A 22,712-nucleotide genomic window follows, 5' to 3' on the forward strand; every position below is an offset into this window, starting at 1 on the left:
ATTTGAGATAATTTGGGCTAATTAAAATTAAAGACTGGATCTTAGTAGTCCTTGAATGTAGTAGAAATGTGACGAATTCAACAAAAAAACTCCCCTATTTTCTTAAAAAAAATATATTTTTTTAAATACGGAGAATGGTTGAAATCACTACGATTTTATCGACGCTGTGTGGCTAGTTTTTGTTTTGTTATTATTTTGACAAAAAACAAATGTATAGCGACTGTTTTCCAGACAATTTTGTTTTTGTTTTTAAAAAATTGGGGAATTATTTTATTTTACTTTTTCTAAATTCTAAAGTTTCATTAATTAGTCAAAATTCAAGCTGTTTCAAGCTAATAAAGTTATAGTCACAAAGTCTTGAATTGAATACAAACTTGACATTTAGAGACGTAGTTTCGTTTTTTTGACGCAGATTTTGTTTTCAATTTCTTTTTTTTTGGTTTATAACTCGTGTCCCAGAGGAAAATATCGGGAACTTGGAAAAAATGTTAAAAAAATTCTATCGAAAAATTTTGACGTCAATAACAATTCTGTTTAGATCCAAATAAAATAACATGAAAAAAAATAGATTGAGATTTTTTAAAAACATGTAGAATGCAATTTTTAACAGATTAATACAATACATAAGGTGGCGGTGACGAAAAATTGCATCTGTTCTAGATTGCCTTGGATGACATGACCACGATTTTATCGATGCGATTTGTGCTTTCATTTTGTGATATTTTATCAAAAAAAAAAACAAATATCACTTGTGGCGACTATATTTCAGAAAATTATTTTTTTTTGTAACATTGATGAAATAGTTTTTTTTCTAAATTGTAAAGTTTTATTTATGATTAATTTTTATATTAAAATCAATTAAGTTGTGACCATAAAGTCCTAAATTAAATTTACAAACTTGACGTTTTTTGACGCATTTTTGTTTTTTTTTTATATAAATTTCCGTCTCAATTGAACGACTTTATCGACGCGGTTGTTTTATAATGTCAATTTTGTCACACTGTTTAAATACTTAATGAAATCTCGTTCCGAATATCTGTTTGTTACAATTTCTGTCAATTAATTATTATTTATTTTCGAAACTCGATTTATTTTCACATGTTAACAAAGATATTGACCAAGAAAAACGTAGTTGGGACGATCTGTATAAAAGTCTATAATATTATGTAAAAAATTAGTCATGCTTGAAACTGGTTTATTGTTTTTTTTTTTTTAATATACCCAGAGAAAATTTAAAAATCAATTATAAACGATAACTAGCAATTTATGATAAAATATAAAATATTTCGTGTTTAAATTTGAGATAATTTGCACTAATTAAAATTAAAAACTGGATCCTTGTAGTCCTTGAATGTAGAAATGTGACGAATTCAAAAAAAAATTATGAAAAAATTTTCCGGTTTAAAGCTGTTTGTAAAATAAAAAAAATATACAAGTGCTTTCTTAATATTGTGAAAAATTGTAACCACATATTCTACAATTTATCAAATAAACGATAGATCTAGAAAGCCTCGGTAAGGACATACAGGGTGTTGATAATAAATTTAAAGTTCCTCCGAAACCATTTGAATTATTTTCATAAATTTTATTTATTTTCCGGATATTACTTCATTTTTACTTTTACCAGTGGCGTACGTAGGGGCAGGACACAGTTTTTTTTTATTTTTTTAGTGTTACTTTTCAATTAACGATTTTTAATACTGTAATAATTAGTAGAGAAGACAAAAACAAGTGCGTTTTTTAGGATTATGTTAACTAATCAGTCTCAATACTTATCTAATAAAACAAATAAATGAAGTAATTATGCTGCACCACCCGTTGATTGTACAAAGTCTACAGGATGTCTCAACAAATAATTTAAATTACTTTATGTAAATATGCGAAAAAAAAAAAGATAAAAACCATAATACATTATTTGTTTAACGCAATCTTTTCTTTGAAAGATATGACGGAATAATAATTGTTTTGACTGACTTATTAGATTAAGCCAAAATCCGTGTTAAAACATTTTTTTCGTACGATTTGTGCTAGAAAAAAACTAATTTTTCCTAAAAGTTTTTCCGCTTTGGTTTCAAGGTTAATTAAACATTTCCGTTTTTGATGTCAAGGTATTTTTAATTCAATTACTGTTAATAACATTGATACTTAACCGATTCTTTAATTTAAAAATGAAAAATTAGCCATTAGCTTTCAACATACAGAAAAAAATACCTATTAAAATATTTCTGTCTACAATTTCGAAGATATGGGGTTTTTGTACCTTTACTAAATAATTATGAAAAAACATACAGGGTGCGTCAGAACTCGCGCCTCAGCGTAAAATGCAACGTAAAGTAAGATACCAGAAACATGGAAAAAATTCTATCTATAAAAAAAGTTATGAGAGTTTAAATTTTACAGTTTTACTCTTATTTATTTCTGTTGGAAAAATAGTTTTCCGAGTTTTGTCAGAAAATAAGCATTAAAATTTTCTAATGTTAAAAAATAAATATCAAAATTTTTTGACAGGTAGAATTTTTTAAACAAATTTTTCTCTGGGCGCGAATTCTTACACATCCTGTATACAAGAGTATACAAGTCAAATGTCATTAAATAGGTATTATATTTTCGAATGTCAAAAAGTAAATGTCAAAATTAGATAGAATTTTTAAAAAAATTTTTCCATGTGCCTGTTACTTGAAATTTTTCTCTGGGCGCGAATTCTGACACACCCTGTATACAAGAGTATACAAGTCAAATGTCATTAAATAGGCATTAAAATTTTCAAATGTCGAAAAATAAATGTCAAAATTATTTGACAGATATAATTTTTTAAATGTTTTTTCCATGTGCCTGGTACTTGAAATTTTTCTCTGGGCGCGAAGTCTGACACCCTGTATGCAAGAGTATACAAGTCAAATGTCAAAAAATAAATGTCAAAATTATTTGACAGATATAATTTTTTAAATGTTTTTTCCATGTGCCTGGTACTTGAAATTTTTCTCTGGGCGCGAAGTCTGACACCCTGTATGCAAGAGTATACAAGTCAAATGTCAAAAAATAAATGTCAAAATTTTTCCATATTCCTGTTATCTTGTTTGTTTCGACGGAATTGTCCGAAATTTGCTTTAAAAATACTGAGAAATAAAGAAAAAAACGGGTTTACTTGCGTGTGAAACTGGAATTGTTTGTTTTAGTGTATGCGAGTTTACGTGGAATTTGAGATAGCCCAAGGAGCTTACGACATTTCATGCCCCGACGCCCAGTGTCCCTCCAAAGGGGTTTTAACCGAAGAAGAGATAAAAAGACTGGCTGGAGACGATTTATTTGAAAAACACAACAAATACCGCTTAAATAGAGGTACAAAACATTTTATTGAAATTGGCATAATAGTTGGCCATGATTGTGCAAACCGCGCTTTAAATGCGAAAAAGGATCTAAATTTGTCACTAAATAAGTGAGGTTAAAATAGTTAAAACTTTATTTTTAAAGACCCCCCTCTTTAATTATAATTTGAAAAATGTACTTACTTAGGTAAGCAAAGAAAAACAAAAACCCCATTTGCTGTTATACTAGGGACTTGCGCAGGACTACAAACTTAAATATGAAATTCCATAGCCAACTATGCCAATTTCAATTAAATCTACTATATTACTCGATTTGAAGAAAAACAACAATTTTTTTTGTAGAAGTAGAATTAGATAAGAATCGCACATGGTGTCCCCGGGCCGGTTGCGAGACCGTCTGCAACCTCTGCCCCACTCAACAATGTCATCCTCAAAGCGTTCACTGCCCGAGTTGCACAACCGATTTTTGCAGCAACTGCAAATTGGAGTGGCACGAAGGCTTAACATGCGAGGACAACAGCAAAAAGTTAGCGAAAGAAGGGAAAGTCGAAGAGCCTGGAATATCGTTCAATTCAGATCTCATAAAATGCTGCCCCATGTGTAATGTTCCTATTGAAAAAGATGAAGGCTGTGCACAGATGATGTGTAAACGGTGCAAACACGTCTTTTGCTGGTACTGTCTAGCCAGTCTTGATGTAACAAAATCAAATTTTGGTTTAAAAACAGACTAAATTTGCGATTTCAGGACGATTTTTTGCTCCGCCACTACGACAAAGGCCCTTGTAAGAATAAACTAGGACATTCGCGAGCCTCAGTGATCTGGCATCGAACTCAAGTGATTGGGATTTTTGCAGGATTTGGGATTTTGCTTCTAGTGGCTTCACCTTTGCTTCTTTTAGCTGCGCCATGCATTGTTTGCTGCAAGTGCCGAGTGTGTAATGCAGGGACCACGAAATTAGACAACGAAGAAGACGACGCTCCCGTTGAAGAATCTTGATGTGGTGTGCTTCACATTGAAACTTATTTTTTGTCTAGTCTTTCGTTGCATAAACATCACTGAATTGTTTTATAGCTTGAAGTTTAAACATGGACGGAAGCTGTGATAGAACTGTGATTATGAAAACCGTCTGTGTCTTGGACTTGTTATATAATTTATTTGTTTTATTGGCTGAACAATGGAGCTTTTTTAGCTGTTGATTAGAATACTGTGATATTTAAGAGGGTTGAAAAGTATTATTATTTTATATTTTTGGCATATTGAATCGGTTTTGCAGTATTCTATTACACAGCATTGTTGCAGTCTCCTGATTTTTGTTGAGATGTATAGAAGTGTTATTTTTTTATTTCTTAGTCACGGCTTGAACCTACACAGTTACTTTTTAATGGAGGACAAATTGTGAATAATATAAGATACTTATTTAATTAGTTATTCATAAAATATTATTAGTGTTGATCCTTGTCATTTTACAAATGACTGAGTTTTTATTACCTGAAATTGTTTGATTTTTATGTTTTCCAGTAATAATCGAATAAACACTTAAACGATTTATTATTATTATACCTACATGTACATACTGTTAAAACGTCATAGATTTAATTAGGTACCATGTACTTACTATATTAATAAGAGAAAATATACGTTATTGGTACTACTTTGTCGACTTTTCAATCAGTTAAGTGAATAGTATAACTTTAGTCCTTATGTGTGACATTCTCATTGTAAATTGGGGTCACCAAACACATCATTCATTTTTTTATTTATTAATAATTTACCTTGAAATTTTAATCTTTATGTGCTAATATTGTGTCTACAAAAGTCGGTCAAATAAATACTTCATTTTTCGTGCTCTTAATCATAAGGTCAATGGCCATATGGAGAGCATTATTTATGACCAGTCTCTATATTCTAAGTTATTTAATAACCTCAAAGTGCTGTAAAATTTGGCAAAACAACGATAAATATGACAAAAAAAGTTGAAGAAACTGATTTAAGAAACGAATAAATGGAATGTTCAGAATTCAACATTTTTGTGAAAAATGTGTTAAAAAACGATTTATAAGGGGCCATGTAGAGTGCACAATTTACGACCAGTCTCTTTATAAAGAAAATTTCACAGTTTGAGCAGTGCTACCAATCCACGCGCTCGATTTAGTTTAAAATAATTGAATCTTTTTATTTATATTCAAAGTAACTTTGCACTCGTTTTCTACGAATAATAATCATTTTGACTAAAATACAATTAAAATCTATTCATAATTTAATAAATAGTTACTGATGTTGTACAGTTGGAGACAAAATACTTTGGTCGTCACTTTTCTGACGCTTTAATGTAATGAATTACATTAAAAAAAAAATTACATTAGCTTTAAGGTTAAAATGAATGACAATTTCAAATTAATGACAGGTATTATATAGTCAACTATGATTGACAGTGGCTAAAAATAAGGTTAACAGTCCTAAAGCATGCTTTACAATTTAATGTCACTCAAGTGACATTGACGACCAAAGTATTTTGTCTCCTACTGTACTTAAAAATCACAGACACTTCACTTACTTTATTATTATTATTTGACTCGACAAAAGAAGAAGAAACCAATTGGCAGATAATTATTTTAAGACAATTTTCTGGCAAATAATTTCCACAACCTTTACAGTTACGGAATTAAAATTTCGAGCAGTATTTTTCTGTAGAGATGGGAATATCGAAAAATATATATTGATGTTCTGTAACATCTATGATCGAACAAGAAATCATCGCCCCAAAACATCGATAAGTAAAAAATCGATGTTTTTTATTGAAAAAAAAATCATTTACCAATTTTTTTAATAATAAATTTTTGGAACATAAAAAAATACAAATACAAACATATTTCTTACAATTCTTGCATAAAACATAAACAAATACAAACTACAAACACAAAACTTAACCACCTACATCACTTCATCATCGTTAATTTTGTGAAAAAACATCGAATTCTCCATACATCGAATTTAAATTTTATAAATGAAATTTAAAAATTAAAAATAATTAACTAAACCAATTCCGATGTATCGAAGTAAAAACATCGATATTTAAAAAAATACTTACACATTTTTAAATCGATGTATTTGACCAATATTAGATGTTTGAAAAACATCGATATTTTTTGCCCATCTCTATTTTTCTGTCACATCAAAAAGTTCACTGTAAACTACCTTTTACTGTCATCATAACTGACATTTGACAATTAAACTTTTCTGTTAGTGACGCTATTTTTTAAGTCAAAATGACAAACATGACTTGAAACATGACAAGAGTAAAAAATGAGGTTATTAATGTAAAACTTGTTTTAGAGTTTACATTGAGAAAATGACAATACTGCCCGAAATTTTAATTCCGCAACTGTACACTCGAAATGGAAACTCCAAACTTATTCAAGTTTTAAAAACAAATTTAATCAATTAGTTACCAAATAGAACTAATTGTGTGCGGTTGACAGCACTTTCTGAATTTTGCCGATCAAAAAAATAACGGATTTATTTAATTTCCACGTGTTTTAAATGCTGAATTGTGTGAAACTTGTAAACAAAATACTTGTAGCAACACACGCCTGAGTCATGAGTAAAAATAGTAAAACAAATAGACCAATTTAGGATAGTTTTTAGAAAAAACTAGCAAAGATTTCTGTTGTTTGTTTTTTTTTGTTGATAATTTTTCATAGGAAGATCTCGATAATAATTTTCTTAGAATAATTTTGAATTTTTTTTGCAAAGTTGGCAGCAGAAGTAACTAAAATGTGTCAAAATGGTGGCGGAAGGCGTCAACCAGTGGCGTGCATCATGCCCTCCCAGAGAGGTAAACAACCCATTATTCACTTAATTGCTTTCTAATTAGCATAGAATTAAAGATAGGGCACAATAAGCATGAGAAAACATGGTCTGGCTAGTTTATTGCTAAAACTCAACAAGCTGGTGCCTCATTTAAGTCAAGCCAACCAAAGCTCAATGTCTCAAATAAAAACATTCGTTTTTGTGGACTTGGAGACCACCGGTTTGCCCCATTTGGAGCACAACAAGACCCGAATCACCGAATTTTGTGCCGTGGCAGTTCGAGCAGACCACATAGAGCTTGGGTGCTTCCCCCGAGTTCATAATAAATTATCAATGTGTTTCAACCCAATGAAGATGATTAGCCCCGAAGCCACCACCATAACAGGTAGTTGGCTTTGTATTTAGCCCCCACAAGGCGTGATTTGAGCTTTTAGGACTTTCGAATGAGTTATTAGAGCAGCAGACGCGTTTTTCAAGTGAAACCGTGGACGTTATAGGAAAATGGCTAGAGATGAATCAAAAACCGATTTGTTTGGTTGCACATAACGGAAATAAGTTTGATTACCCCATCTTGAGGGCGGAGGTCCAAAAAACGGGCAATGATCTCCCAGAGGATATCCTCTGTCTTGACTCACTTATCGCATTCAGGAACATTGATACTTTAGAGACACAAGTGGTAAAAGAGCCACCAAAAGAAGTACCTTTTCAGTTTAATGACGAGTTTGATGAAATTTTAAACCAAGCCTTGGACGAGTACGAAAAACAAAGGAAACTCACACCTGAGGAAGTACAAAAAATGAACGAAACGACGCCGAAAAAACAAACGATTTGCACACAGAGTGGCAGTGGGGGCCCTGTGGAGGCAAGCAGACGTAACTTCAATCGCATCAAGTATGTTTATATTGCGTCTAGTGTGTTTATGTCAGTCAGTGGTGCCAGCTCAGAAAAATTAAATTCACCAGATCTGAACCTAAAGTTGACAGGTTTGATCAAATTTTTGTAATACTGTCGAAGGCTTTCGTTTTTTTTTATAAATCTGCTCAAAAAGCCTCGAAAAAGTTATTTGAAAAGCATGCTAAAACACAAAATAATGATATGATTTGGTGTGTGTGTTGCATGTCGCAAAAAAACTGTGATTTTACTTAAAAAAAGCTAGTAGTAGTAACACCATTTTCTCTGGTTCAAAAATGAAAGCGAAACAAGTAAAAAATTTGATAATTTTTTAACGAATTTTAGAAAAACTTTATATTTTAAAAATTTGCTTAACGTAAAATTGACACTAGTTTTGGACTAATTTGGTAAATTTTTGGTTTGTTTTTAAAGAAATCTTGAAAAATAATTCTGTTTCTACCTAAAAAACGTACTACAATGCTCCGAAAACGACCAAAATATGATACTTTCGACTCATTTTAGCGTTATTTTTGATTCTGTTCATTGAAATCTCATCAAAAAACAAAATTATTTACTTTACTAATTTGATCGTTTTTTTTTTGACTTATTTTTGCGAAAATTTGGCAAAATAAAAAATACCAAGATTATGATTTAAATTTTTCTAATTCAGTCGAAGCTTTACAACTCGCAAATCTACTCAAAAACGTGCTTAAAGGCTTCAAAATAATAACTTGATTTGTGTTTTTTTGCTTCGTTTTTACAAAATAATCTTGCAAAAAATTGTGACTTACGACTTAAAAAAGGTAAAACGACAAAATTTCGCTCAAAAACGAGCTTAATCGAATAAAACAAACGAAAAAACATCAATTTAGGTCCATTTATGTGATTTTTCAGCGTGTTTGGGTAAGATTTTGTGAAATAAATTTGCCTCTGGTTCAAAAATGAAAGCGAAACAAGTAAAAAATTTGGTAAATTCTGTTTCTACCTAAAAAAACGTACTACAATGCTCCGAAAACGCCCAAAATAGGATACTTTCGACTCATTTTAGCGTTATTTTTTATTCTGTTCATCAAAAAACAAAACTATTTACTTTACTGATTTGGTGTTTTTTTGGCTTATCTTTACAAAAATTTGGCAAAATTTCAAGATTATGATTTAAATTTTTCTAATTCTGTCGAAGCTTTTCAACTCGAAAGTCTACTCAAAAACATGCTTAAAGGCTTTAAAATAATGACTTGATTTGTGTTTTTTTTTGCTTCGTTTTTACAAAATCTTGCAAAAAATGTTGACTTCAGACTTAAAAAAGGTGAAGTGACAAATTTCGCTCAAAAACGAGCTAAATCGAATAAAACAAACGAAATAACATCAATTTTGGTCTATTTTTAGGCAATATTCTTCAAAATATATGAATCTCTGTTGCAAAAAGAGACTAAATCGAGCGAAAAAATATCAATTTTGTAAATTTTCAGTCACTGTTACCAAACTTTTGTATTTTGAAACAAAAAAAGCACAAATAACGCTAGTTTTGGCTTAATTTGAGAAATTTCCGCTTTGTTTTTACCGAAATTTTGCAAAATTGTGCTGTTTCTAGCTGAAAAACGGCCAGAAAAAGACCAAAAAATGTATTTTTTGATACAATTTAGCGATTTTTTGACCTTGTTGAGTGAAATTTCATTAAAAAAAAACTATTTCTTGATTTTTTGACTCAAAAAATACATAGTGTCATTTTGACGTAATTTATTGAACGTTTCATAATGATTGACATCTCGGTGGGCTTTGAGAGTGTAAACCAGACTTTAATTTTACTTCCAAAAAAAGTATTAATGTGTTCTTTAGATCCTGATAAATCATAAAAATGACATTTCTGTTGAATTTTCTCTGAAAAAATAACATAATTTTTTGTCGAAAAGAAATGTGGAAAAAACGTAAAATTAGGAGAGATCAAGCACAAAAACCACTTAAAAATATGACGTACCTTCAACCTCAGTGGGTGCAATGGTACAAAAATAAACAACCTAGAACTCTCAAAGTACAAATGTTGCCACCTTAAATTTGAATTTCCATGACCTACCGAGATGAAGAACGCTCTATCTATACTGTTATCAATAATAAAAAAATCAAATTTTGTTCCTTGAGACTGCGCAAAAAAGTTAATTCTATTGAACGTTTGGGCGAATACTCGATTAAAAAATAAAATAACTGTAACTGCAGTTACATTCCTAAAAATTCATCAGATATTCGAATTTTTACAAGTTTCCACCAAATCACTAGAGCGGCATAAAAATCACCAGATCTGGTGACTTGGCAACAATGATGTTGGTAAAATTCCTTAAAAACGCTCTTTTTTGTTTAAAATCCCTTCTTAACTCCCATTTTATTGTGATACTTGTTAATTTCAGAGAATTCTCTAGTTATAAGTTGGAAGATGTTTACAGAAGACTGACTTCGAAGGAACCGCTCAGGTCACATGAGGCCGAAGGCGATGTTGTGATGCTAGTCACATGTGCGGCGGTTTATGGAGAAAAATTCACCAAATTTGCAAACGAAAAATCGGTTAAATTGACAGAAATACCGGTCATGAAGCCCGGCACAAAAATCGGCTCGTAGTGATTAATTTTTTACATTTTATTTATATTATGTGTATTTTAGAGTGCCTTGATTTTTACCAGAAAGATTATTGATATGTAAATGTAGCATTTTATAGTTTTCACTTATTTATTAATATAAAGATGATGAATAAAAATATTATTAAAGAATGGCACAATTTGAGGGTTGTACTGCAGGTAGCGCCTTTGCCATTGCGTCTTCCCCATTAATATACATCTGGTATTCATCCTTGGTCACTAAACCAAAACAAGAGATACATAATAATTTTTTTTTTGATACTTACGCAAATGTTTTGCCACGGTCATTGGATTATTTTCAATATCTCTGATAATGTAACCGATTCGGTTACTGATATTGAACAAAGTCGCTGCATCTATGTGTCCAATTAAATTGTTATTTCTGCACCAGTAATAGGGAATTTCCCCCTCTGCGATAAATTCCCTGTACTCTCGCAACGTTGTCATAAAAACTTCATTCAAGGGTTTGTTCCAAAAACTGTGATCTTTCTGAGCAATAATATGGAGAAAAACTGTTTTGATGTAATAACTAGCAATGTTAGGATGTGTCGTCTCCTTCAGTTTCTTTATTAAAAAAATAATTTAAGAATGTCAAGTATCAAGTTTTAACTTCACCTTGATTAGCTTAACGGCCGGTTTTAACCGATTTTTATTATCAATTAGCACCCTTTCCTGCTCCTGGAAAGACAGTCGCCAGTAGCGTCCCTGGGGATTCACCTGTTGTGACGGTTTCTTCGGAACAATGAAAAATTCCGGCTAAAATTCGCAGTTAAACAATTTTTAGTCTTGCGTTAAAATTTACTTTTGTTGAAGGACAGGGATTACTTCTGTAGCCATTAATCGGCCATTTATCGCCCCCAAAAATAAAACACGCGACTAAATCAACGTCCATAATTTTCCCCCCTGAACTGTGAAAAATTTCCAGTGTCATCGCGGGGCCCCCTTTCCTCCATTTAATCTAAACAAAACAAAAAATTTATTTAGTTAAATCGTCCATTTTGTTGTATTTACACAAAACGTTCCAATTTCGTTTGTCACGTTTCCCCAAGGTAATTTGTTTAGAGTTTTCTGGACGAGGCTTTCCATCCATTTGAGGGTTTTCCCGGTGTCTAGGAAATCGCAATTGTCCAGGAATTTTTTTCGGAAGTCTTTGTAAACTCTCCCTTCTGGTTGTCTCAACCACCCGTCAAGATTGTTTAATTTAAGCCAGACAAACCCCGGAATATTGCTTTCTTGTAAAGTGGGTTGTGCATAGGTGGGGATGTGCAAAAGTAAGTCCAAATCGAATTCTACGGGCTTCCCTACCCGCAAACCGTCGTAGAAACTCCCCCCGTAGAAAACCCTTCGAAAAAGAGCCTCAAAAAGAGGATCTTGGGTCTTCATGACGTCAACAAATGTCCGCAACACCTGCAGGATGAATACAGTAGAAAAATACAGTTTTTTGATTGGATTATGTAATAGATATTTACAGATTCTAGTATTTGTTTATTTCCTCGAACATCTTCCTCTGGAAGGGATATAAATCTCCTGTTGATGTCGGTCAAGATGTTTTCCATTTTCACAATAAATAAATAAAAAACGAATATCTACCTATAATATTAATTTCACAAAGTGTGGCCCTGAAAGATGTGGGAATATGCAGTTTCAATGTTAAAAATAGAACAACACAAAAAAACAAAATAAATACGACTAAATACGAAGAGTGTGTCTGTTGGTAAAATATTTGAAAGTACAGAGTGGTTATAAATGATTTTCATCTAGCCAGCTTTGGAATTTTTTTGCATGTAACTTTATTTGTGCCGCTCTACTTTTTTGAAAGCTCTAGTTCTGTCATTAGTGTCACTTATTAATTAATACTAAATTGTTGTTAATTAAACTTTTATTGTTTCAACTAATTTCCAATAATAATTGATAATAATGTATACTTTGGAAGAAAACAAGTTTATAATTGAAGTCTATTTTCGAAGTGGACGCTTAGTAAACGGCGTTTTTTTAAATTTTGAGTTAAAACAAGTAGGTACCCCTTTTTCGTAAAGCGGCATTTTTTATTTTACATGGAAAATTCACAGCTGGCTAGATGAAAATCATTTATAACCACTCTGTATTTTTGTTATGTCGTTGATTACACGAATCAAAAAAATGGTGTAATTCTCGATTATTGAATTGTTTCTCGTCACAATATGGATTAATCTTGATAAGATTATGGTGATTTTGAGAATTGTAAAAAATGCGTTTCGGACGAGTCCATTTTAAAAAAAAGAGAGGTTAAAGGATTATAGCGTGAAAATTCCCTTAATTAAATAAAATAAATTGATTGGTTGATGGGGCACCAACATAAAATAATAACCAATCACAGTTGAAGTCCGATTTAATACAGTAGCGGACACGGAATTTTGGACCTTAAATTTATGTCAGTTCAAAAAATGTCAATGTAAGCCACGCTTTATTGTCAATCATTATGTTTAACGTTTGGAACTAAAATTCGGAAATTTATTTTTGGCGTCGATTTTTCGAAACAATAATGCCAGCAATACGTGTTTTTATATAAGTTTAATAAATTATTTAGATTTGTTGTCATTTTTTTTCTAGCTATCAGGATAAAAATTACAAAAAGTGAAAGTGAGGGTAGTTGCCTAAGGGCCGTTTACATTTTTATGTCAGTCGAATGACAGTGTATGTACAGTGGCGGTCATTGAAAAGTAATACACAGAATTTTGACACATCCTCTCAAAATTTAAAAAAATGCATAATGTAATTTTTTCTTTGGCGTGATTGTCAGTGTCAATGAAAACGTCACTTTTGACAAATTGTCGAATGTACAGAAATCTATTATTATACAAGATTAAGGGACAATTTCCCTCTACGAGTCATCGCAGGAGAAATAAATGTGAACAAAATGACTGTACTTAAAACAAAAAAGAAGATTCTATTGACATTTTAAACATGACAGTGGTTGTCAATTTCAAGGGAAAATTTACAAGGCCAAAATTTTTTTTATTTGTCAAGTGTATTACTTTTCAGTGGCCGCGACTGTAGAACAAACATCGAAAATAAAATTAAGATTTTCCAAATTAATGCCAAAATCACTGTCGTTATGATTAAAAGGAATAAAAATATAAGCAATATAAAAATAAATTAAATCTGACCTTTGGTAATAAAACAATGTTTTTGTAATTTTTGTTGTTGCTTTATAATGGATTGAAAACAACTTAAAAATTTTGATGTTTTTATTGAAAAGTAAAAAAATCCTTAGTTTTTTGAAAAAATTTGAAAAAAATTCTTTTCACTCATTATCTTTCATGCTTTAATATTACCGCAATACGTCCCGTCTTGGTGTGTACTTTTAACTTTTACCTCATTCTACACACATTGAATTTTTCAACACTTTCATGAATAACTATTATCGTATATTTAGTAACTGTAATCGTATCAACAAGAAATTTCTCCCTAGGATTTTGGGATATTCGTGAATAGGTTGCCATAAATTTGATTAGGTTGGTTTGTAGTGACAAACAAAAGTATCATCGTAACTAGTGTCAAAAATTTAGGTTACGTTACCTGTCAGGTTGTATAGATAACTCAACTGAAAGTTGACAAGAGCAAAAGGTAACCAATCCTAGGCATTCAAAATTACTTCTGAAAATTCTAGTTACGAACAACATGAAAAACGTAATTTTCCTAAAAATTCAAATCCTAGGTGGTAATTTCGTGTTGACAAATCTTGAAACAAATGTCATTTAAAAAATTATTAATTTATGGCTGAGAACTGCTGAGAAGCCCCAGGGTTTTGAACGCATTTTAGTTTTTTCAATAAAAAATTCTTTCTACGTTATAGCCATACAACTTTACAAATTCACTAGATTTCCAAAATAGATATTTTTTTTATGGTATTTTTACAATTTTATTAATAACGCAAGATTCCCTAATTTTTTTTTAAACGGAATATAAAGTCCAAAAAAGAAAAAAAACTACGGTGCGATAGAAAAAAAAAATTAGAGTAGGCGGTGATTAAAATTCTTCAAATGGCAATTCTGATTTTTGACTTCAAATGTCACTTGCGTTTTATTCATTTTGAGTGAAATAATGTTCGCTTAAGAGCAAAAATTTTTTATCAAATTATTACAAAAACGGTAAATGATCATTTTCATTTACAGTTTGTGTGGAAAATTTCCTGCAAAATTGTTGCCAACAGAATATTAACCGTCGCCTCCTCTTATTTATTGTTTTTTGATCGCACGGTATTATAAAAAAAAACTCATTACATAACCTAAAATATAAAAAATATAGAAAAATTACTTTGCAAACTCAATCCAACAACAGTGATAACCTTTTTGCAAAATTATTGTCGTTTCCGGCCCCCAATTTGGAATTTAAAAAACGTTATTTTCTTTTGGTTGGCACCCATGAACTTGTTGCGCTGACGCAGTAATTTAAAACCGAAAATGTTTGAATTAACCTCACTTTTTCATTTCTAATTTCCATTGTTTAAGTTAATTAAAATAAACATGACACAGGTAATGTCACTAATTCGACCACCAGTTATCATTTTCTCGCTTTTTCCAGATTGTTAAAAGCAAAATCGACCAGGCTTGTCGGGTGGCTGAAGAGTTCACAAAACTGTATTACGAAACGTCGGACAAACGCCGCCACGTAATTTTCAGTTTCAGTTGCGTAAAACCGTTTCAATATTTGTTTCAGTTGATGTCTAAATTGTACTTGGATTCGGGTCTCTTGGCTTGGAACGGTAATGGAGTCAGTGGTAATGAGCGAATCCAGAAGTTTTTCATCGACTTGCCCACTTCTGACCACATAATTAACACTCTTGACGCCCAACCTGTCTTGGACTCGGCCGTCAATGGGCAACTCACGTTCATGATTCAAGTCAGTGGCACAGTTAGGTACCAAGACAGGATCCCCAAATCCTTCCAGCAGAATTTCATAATCACGGCACAAGGAGACAAGTGGAAAATCGTGAGCGACTGTTTCCGCCTCCAGGAACCCCTAACCAACGACAACAAATAAGTTGAAAGTCCATTTATTCCGTTTCATAAAAACAACAGGTATAAAATCCTTAAGCTACATTGATATTAAAAGCAAAGCGTAACAACCAGATTAATATGTACAAATAAATAAATGAGCAAATTAAACAAATTTCAGTCTCAAGGGTTCGCGAATTTGGACATTGTAATCAAAGGAATGTGCTTTCTAAATCAGTTCGGTGACAAAAACTGACCCACATTTAACATTAAATTTGTCCCAAAATGCGACAGATCTCTGACCTAAAACCAAAACAATTCTAATTTTGTTCTTCTGGGGGTACATTCGCGGCGTCTAGCTCCGGCAGCCCTCCCACAGCCCCCTCATCATTATCCAACGGTGCCAAATCCGAAATTGTCACAGCTACGATGGGATTCCCCCGAGCGTCCAACTCCAAGGCCGGATCAGCGGTGGCTTCTGCCAGATTTGTGACACTTTTGGATTTGACACACTGGAAATCGACATGGCGACTTTTCGCCTCCTCCTTTTCCCAAGACATGTGGATGAACGGTCTTTGGACGTAATTGTAGATCACTTCGGCTCGGCCCCCAGGGCGCTTCTTCACTTTTTCTTTATAAGTTGGATAACCTTCGATTCCGAGTCGAATCTTCTTCAAACCTCGATCTTTTAAGACTTGTTTAGCCACGTCTCTGTTTTCTATATATTTGAAAAATCGGTACATGGCAGTACTGTTGACGGTTTGACTGTACTCTTCGCCCATTTGAGGGGGGTATTGGTCGTCCCAGTCGACGGTGTCATCGTCCAAAAGAACGACAATGTGACACTCGCGGTCCCCCCTTTGGGCGGAATTCACCATAAGGGGGAGGATGAGCTCCTCGAGGAAGACCTCGAATTGGCAACGGGCACCTTCGTTGGACAGCTCGTGCAGCAGCCCCCCTGGAAATTTGGATAAATCTAATAAATTTTTTGCTACTTAACGTTGAAAACTGACCCAATAATTTTTTATGCACTTTTTTGAGTCTTTAGTACCTCGAGAGATGTAAAAATCGATTTTAAGCTTGAATTTTTTTTTTGTTTTTTGTCGTGATTTTTATCGATTTTTGGCACCCGGAGCGGTTTATTGCCAATAACTCCGGACTTATTGGTGGTGATAACCTCTTATGTTTGGTACCGTTGGAAAGAAAATTTAATCTTCTATCATATAAAAAAAGATCAGTGTTCTACGATAAATAGTTGTCGAGAAAATTTCTGATAAAGTCAAAAATATCGAAAATATAAATTCGACTATAACTTGAAAATTATTACGAATTTTGCAGTTTTCTTGACGCCAATCGATTCCCCGGAACATTTTTACATATGTCTACGTCAATTGAGGTACAGTTTTGCTGCAATTTACAAAATAAAAAAAAAGCAAAAATTTGTTAAAATTAAAAATTAGTGTTTTTGAAAATGTCTCAGATTCAATTTAAACCTATCTTATCCGATAGATTTTGACGCGCTGATTACGAATTTGCCAAGCATTTTGCGCTATCTCCTCTAGTTCCGCCGTAATCGTCGTTCAAAAAGTAAACATTTTCAAAATTGTGAAACTTTAAATGCGTTTTTCTACGAAATTATAAGACAGAGCAAAAAACTAAAAACCATTAAAATCTACTTGAAATTATCTATCTAATGGCGCAACCGAAAGTCGCTCCGGGTTATAGTTCCGGGTACAGACCCGTTTTTTTTTTTTTCATAAAAAAGTCATATTTCAATATCTGAGTCCTAGATCAAAACGGTTTGTACAAGCGTATTCTCTGGTTAAGGTTGAACTATACTGAATAAAAAAATTAATCGTTATTTAAAAATTCTGAAAAAAATATAACTTTTTGATCGCTTTAGCAGCAATATATACAAATTTGAATTTTTTTGTCCGTGCCGTTTAAAAATAAATTTAAAAAAACCTCTATTTTTGGCCATTTTATTTTTTTATGAAAAAACTGTACGGAAGAATTTTTTGATTTATTTTTGGCGTATTGTATTACATACAGTACTAGTTTTTCATAAGATCAAAAAAAAATCCTTTTTTTGGTCAGAATTGAATGTTTCTAGCCTTATTTTTAAGTTTATATTACTCAATATCTCAAAAACTAATTTTACATCTAGAAAACCATATTATAGATAGATTTTATTTTATTTATTTACGATTTTTTTATTACCGAAAAACTCAAAAAATTCGTAATTTTTTAAACTTGGCCCAATAATGTTTTATGCATTTTTTTGAGTATTTAAGGCCTCTAGGAATATAAAAAACGTAACGGAACAATTTGAAAGTTGAATTTTTTTAATTTTTGTCGAGATTTTGGCCGATTTTTGGCATCCGGAGCGGTCTATTGCCAATAACTCCGGACTTATTGGTGATAACCTATTATGTTTGGTACCGTTGGAAAGAAAATTTAATTTTCTATAATATACAAAAAAGATCAGTGTTCTATGATGAATAGTTATCGAGAAAATTGCTGATAAAGTCAAAAATATCAAAAATATAAATTAGACTATACAGTAAAATCGTTTTCCTAAGACCTACTAAAAATTTTATGACACATTATAAGGGATTAACCAAACAATGGCTTGAATTTGTAACCCTCCATAAATGCCACGTTCCTTTGTAAGTGTTGCTGCACCCACTAGAATAAAACAGGGGCGTATTTAAAACTAAAGTACATAGTGGTCTATCATTAAAAAAAAAAATCAGCTTTATTTAATAATAGCTTGTTAATAACCACCTGGCTTTTTTAAATTTCTTAAAATACTTGACTTTTATAACAACTACATCAAAAACTATTCAAACATTTCAAGTATTTTAGACAAAAAAAGTAAGTAATCCGGCTCTGTTAAAAAATGACCTGTTTCAGGGTCCGGGTGGGTTCCACTAATTTATGATTTATTTACCCCCTGGTTTACTCTTAATAACACCGCATTTAACTTAAAAGTAATAAATTTTTAGTAGGTCTTAGGAAAACGATTTTACTTTAACTTCAAAACTATAATGAATTTTGCATTTGTCTTGACGCCAATCGATTCCCCGGAACATTTTTACATGTGTTTTTAAATATTACATCATTGAGGTACAGTTTTGCCGCAATTTACAAAATAAAAAAAGCCTTATAAAATGGTGTTTTTGAGCATGTCTCAGATCCTATTTAGTTGATTACGAATCTGTCGAGCTTTTTTTTCTCTAGCTCTTTTAGTTTCACCGTAATCGGTGTTTAAAAAATAAAAATTGTCAAAATTATTTAAAGTAGAATTTTGTTTTTGATTTTTGACGAGATTTTTGTCAATTTTCGATTTAAACAGTAAAGAAACAAAAGCTTTAAATGAGGTTCTGCAAAATCTTTTTACATTTTTTTTTGAATTATTTCAATGAGTGGTTTTTTCATTTATGATAAGTTTGTCGGTTTTACTTCATCCATTTTGCGTTTTTACGTGTTTTTGTACTGCTTTTAAACAAATTTCTTATCGAAAGATAACAGTAATTATTTCAACGTCACATTTTGAACAAATAAAGAACGTTAATTTTTTGCTTCTATTTATAGTTTTCTGCAAATAATTTGCTTACTTAAATTTTGGCAGCGAACGGTGTTGGCATCAAAAGGCACCAGCAAGTAATCACAAGCCTCTCTCAGCTCTTGCACCGAGACAGACGGGGGACACTTGATGAGCCCCCCCTTGTAATACTCCAAAATGGCCCTAAAAATCGTAGCAGGAATCCCATCAGCGACCTCAAACTCGCCTCTTTCATTCGCTTGCGTAAACTCGAGATTTGAACTGAACATTCGGCCCAACATGGTATTGGGATGGGCCGTGAAGAGGGCCGGATCCACCACAAACCTCGTGTTGTCCACTACGAGAGTGACTCGATCGTCGCTGACACTCGTGGGGGCCGAAACGGAGGCGTTGGCTGGGGTCTTGTTGGGGGTCAGGACGTTGCGACTTCTGCAAATGTTTAGTTTAGGGTTGGGGTTGGGCGAAAGACAGCCCTCTTGCCTATTGCGAGGCGGATTGTGACATTGCTTAGGCGTAGCTACAGAGTGGCACCGGGGGTCCGATAGGGACGCTGAACGTTGCACAAGGCACGGTTTCGGCTTCGAACACGATCCATAACTACGCAAAGCAATATTATAATTAATCATCAAGGAACGAGGCACTCTCACAACTGAAATATTTCGTTGAGTTGAGACAATGGATTTTTCTCATGGTCTCACTTTCACTCATCGGAATGCGAGTTTTGCCTCGGTTTTCCGCCCTTTTGAGAAGGGGGGAATTTTCTCACCTTAGACGGTTTTTGAAAACTCTGCGACGACGGTCATCGGTGTAGTCTTCGGTGTCACTGCTGGTGTCGTTATTGTTGTAAAGATGGCGATCGCTAGCTCCTGCCATTTTTACACGAGGTAATAAACACTTCACAAATACATAAATGTAATCAGCACAATTGTAAATTTCTCTGGAACCGAGCCAGTACATAGAACTAAATACAAAGACATACAACAGTGACAGGAGTGACAGTTCCCAGGTCACGGGATGAAGTTAGACGCACTTTCTACAAGTGTGCCAACCGAATGAAAATCAACGCAAATTTGCGACAGCCAGTGGCGTAGGTGCTAGTTTAGGGTGCATTTTTGCATTCTAGTGACGACTTATATTAGATTCTTCCGGCTAGCGGCCGCGCTTTTAAAATTGACTGTAAAATTGTGACATTTCAATTTGATAGTCAATGTTGTCAAACTAAAATTACGTTTTTCATGTTGTTTGTAACTAAAATTTTCAGAAGTAATTTTGAATGCCTAGTGTTGGTTACCCCTTGTTGTTGACGGTTGACGTTTTCTGTCAACTATCAATTGAGTTATCTATACAAACTGACAGGTGACTTAACCTAAATTTTTGACACTAGTTACGATATCTTTTGTTTGTCACTAAAAACCAACCTAACCAAATCTATGGCAACCTATTCACGAATATCCCTAAATCCTAGGGAGTAATTTATTGTTGATACGATAATAGTTTTGATTATTTTACTGATAGTATCATTTTATTTAACATTATCTAATGTCTGTTAGCGACATCATTTCGGATTAGAGGGGATCAACTAAAATAAAAATATAATCGTTCAAAAATAATGAAGTCGCGGTCAATTCATAGTGGTCATTTAATTTATTGCAAAGTTGGCAGCCCCTGGGCTGCTACTTTTAGTGTGTGAATTGTGTCTATGTTGGTAGCTGAAGTAACTAAATTGGGTCAACAATTGTGACAGGCGCAATAGATTTTTCAGAATTGTCATTTTTGATAGATATGTCCCTAAAAAAACAATTGGATGTTTAAAGTGGGATTTACACAACTCAAATTTTATAAATTTACACAGGGAAGTGGCCACTATGAATTGACCGCGACTTTATGTATTTACACCATTTTTTTTAGTTCCAAAAAGTTACTAATGTGAACATTCTTTAGATCGCGACACGTCATAAAAAATGACATTTCAATTGAAAATAACATACCTGATTTGTACAAAAAAAATGTGGAAGAAAAGTGAAACAGCAAAAAAAAGATTAAGCACAAAAAACACTTAAAAACAACAAATGTCAAATTGTACAGTTACAGAATTAAAATTTCGGGCAGTATTTATCTATCCTTTCAAAGAGTTCATTGTAAACTACAGAGTGGTTATAAATGATTTTCATCTAGCCAGCTGTGAATTTTCCATGTAAAATAAAAAATACCGCTTTACGAAAATAGGGGTACCTACTTAAAAAATCGCCGTTTACTAAGCGTCCACTTCGAAAATAGACTTCAATTATAAACTTGTTTTCTTCCAAAGAATACATCATTATCAATTATTATTGGAAATTAGTTGAAATAATAAAAGTTTAATTTACAACTATTTATTATTAATTAATAAGTAACACTAATGACAGAACTAGAGCTTTCAAAAAAGTAGAGCGGCACAAATAAAGTTACATGCAAAAAAATTCCAAAGCTGGCTAGATGAAAATCATTTATAACCACTCTGTACTTTTTACTGTCATCATGACATTTGACAATTAAACTTTTCTGTCGCTGACGCTATTTTTGAAAGTAAATAGGTAAGTCAAAATGACAAGAGTAAAAAATGAGGTTATTAGTAAAGGTTGTTTTAGAGTTTACATTATGAAAATGACAATACTGCCCGAAATTTTAATTCCGCAACTGTACAATCGTACAAAATAAACAACCTAGAACTTTCAAAGTATAAATGTTGCCACCACAAATTTGAATTTCATGACTTATTGAGATGTCAATCGTTTTAAAACGTTCTATACTTAGGTATACTGTAATAGCAGTGATAGACTATACATCTATACACAAATATTTTTAATCTTAAAGAAACAAACAGAAAAAAAATTAAAATATTGTGTACACGCCTACACTGGCGGACACGGAATTTTGGACTTCAAATTTATGTCAGTTCAAAAAATGTCAATGTAAACCACGCTTTATTGTCATTATGATTGACGTTTGAAACTAAAATTTGAAAGTTTTAGTTGAAATTTATTTTTGGACGTCGATTTTCCGAAACAATAATGCCAGCAATACGTGTTTTTATATAAGTTCAATAAATTATTTTGATTTGTTGTCATTTTTTCTCTCGCTCTCAGGATAAAAATTACAAAAACGGAAAGTCAGGTTAGTTGTCTAAGGCCCGTTTTACATTTTTATGTCAGTCGAATGACAAATCGTCCAAAATTTCGTCTCCGCCAGTGTATGCTAATGTCACATGACCAAATTTGACAGTAGTAGCTTTTGAGAAGTTGTTACAGAAAGCAAATATTTAGAATATAAGATAAAACAAAATGTGTAATGTCGTACAGCTGCAATAATACAATAATAAATTTGTTAAATATCGTATTTTTTAAATTTTGCTTTAGTTTAGGTTCAATGCAGCCAACATAAAAGTTTTGAGTGTAATAATCAAACATATTCACATTCACATCCATCAGAACTTTTTCTCCAATTAGCATCATAAGTTCATTGATTTAATTGTTGTTT

The 22,712-nt window shown here is 32.4% G+C and overlaps 5 protein-coding genes across 10 annotated transcripts in view; 3 read left to right on the forward strand and 2 right to left on the reverse strand.

The window, feature by feature from the left end:
• Positions 1-4,978, forward strand: part of LOC123005965 (probable E3 ubiquitin-protein ligase RNF144A) — a 27,349-nt gene extending 22,371 nt beyond the window's left edge. For both annotated transcript variants that reach the window (XM_044400083.1, XM_044400075.1), the window contains exons 5-7: positions 3,177-3,339; positions 3,669-4,021; positions 4,072-4,978. In XM_044400083.1, coding sequence (XP_044256018.1) covers positions 3,177-3,339; positions 3,669-4,021; positions 4,072-4,323 — 768 coding nt within the window. In that variant the 3' untranslated portion in view covers positions 4,324-4,978. The remainder of the gene's footprint in view (positions 1-3,176; positions 3,340-3,668; positions 4,022-4,071) is intronic.
• A 2,121-nt stretch (positions 4,979-7,099) lies between these two features.
• Positions 7,100-10,794, forward strand: LOC123003584. 2 transcript variants are annotated; one of them, XM_044396413.1, is made up of 4 exons: positions 7,100-7,162; positions 7,215-7,522; positions 7,572-8,028; positions 10,428-10,794. In XM_044396413.1, the coding sequence occupies exons 2-4, from the start codon at positions 7,231-7,233 to the stop codon at positions 10,633-10,635; spliced, it is 957 nt and encodes a 318-aa protein (XP_044252348.1). In that variant the 5' UTR covers positions 7,100-7,162; positions 7,215-7,230; the 3' UTR covers positions 10,636-10,794. The 2 variants fall into 2 exon arrangements, with proteins under 2 accessions (XP_044252348.1, XP_044252359.1); XM_044396424.1 differs by having other exon boundaries at positions 7,128-7,162; positions 7,207-7,522.
• LOC123003565 (cyclic GMP-AMP synthase-like) lies at positions 10,677-14,968 on the reverse strand. Of its 3 annotated transcripts, none has more exons than XM_044396401.1 (7): positions 14,949-14,968; positions 12,122-12,271; positions 11,664-12,059; positions 11,455-11,610; positions 11,268-11,408; positions 10,919-11,216; positions 10,677-10,871 (listed from the first exon to the last, which is right to left on the reverse strand). In XM_044396401.1, the coding sequence occupies exons 2-7, from the start codon at positions 12,206-12,208 to the stop codon at positions 10,777-10,779; spliced, it is 1,173 nt and encodes a 390-aa protein (XP_044252336.1). In that variant the 5' UTR covers positions 12,209-12,271; positions 14,949-14,968; the 3' UTR covers positions 10,677-10,776. The 3 variants fall into 3 exon arrangements, with proteins under 3 accessions (XP_044252336.1, XP_044252329.1, XP_044252321.1); XM_044396394.1 differs by lacking the exon at positions 14,949-14,968 and adding an exon at positions 14,211-14,229; XM_044396386.1 differs by lacking the exon at positions 14,949-14,968 and having other exon boundaries at positions 12,122-12,452.
• LOC123003589 (NTF2-related export protein) lies at positions 14,945-15,811 on the forward strand. The gene is made up of 3 exons (XM_044396441.1): positions 14,945-15,166; positions 15,216-15,302; positions 15,351-15,811. The coding sequence occupies exons 1-3, from the start codon at positions 15,158-15,160 to the stop codon at positions 15,672-15,674; spliced, it is 420 nt and encodes a 139-aa protein (XP_044252376.1). The 5' UTR covers positions 14,945-15,157; the 3' UTR covers positions 15,675-15,811.
• Positions 15,672-20,242, reverse strand: LOC123003548 (BTB/POZ domain-containing protein 10). Of its 2 annotated transcripts, XM_044396367.1 has the most exons (4): positions 19,963-20,242; positions 19,677-19,793; positions 19,249-19,625; positions 15,672-16,586 (listed from the first exon to the last, which is right to left on the reverse strand). In XM_044396367.1, the coding sequence occupies exons 1-4, from the start codon at positions 20,151-20,153 to the stop codon at positions 15,949-15,951; spliced, it is 1,323 nt and encodes a 440-aa protein (XP_044252302.1). In that variant the 5' UTR covers positions 20,154-20,242; the 3' UTR covers positions 15,672-15,948. The 2 variants fall into 2 exon arrangements, with proteins under 2 accessions (XP_044252302.1, XP_044252310.1); XM_044396375.1 differs by lacking the exon at positions 19,677-19,793.
• Positions 20,243-22,712: the final 2,470 nt, after the last annotated feature.

Source organism: Tribolium madens, unplaced genomic scaffold (assembly GCF_015345945.1).
Source record: "Tribolium madens isolate multiple individuals breed KSU strain unplaced genomic scaffold, Tmad_KSU_1.1 Scaffold_11;HRSCAF=98;Tcas5.2_LG3b, whole genome shotgun sequence".
Classification (NCBI taxonomy): Eukaryota; Metazoa; Arthropoda; class Insecta; order Coleoptera; family Tenebrionidae; genus Tribolium; species Tribolium madens.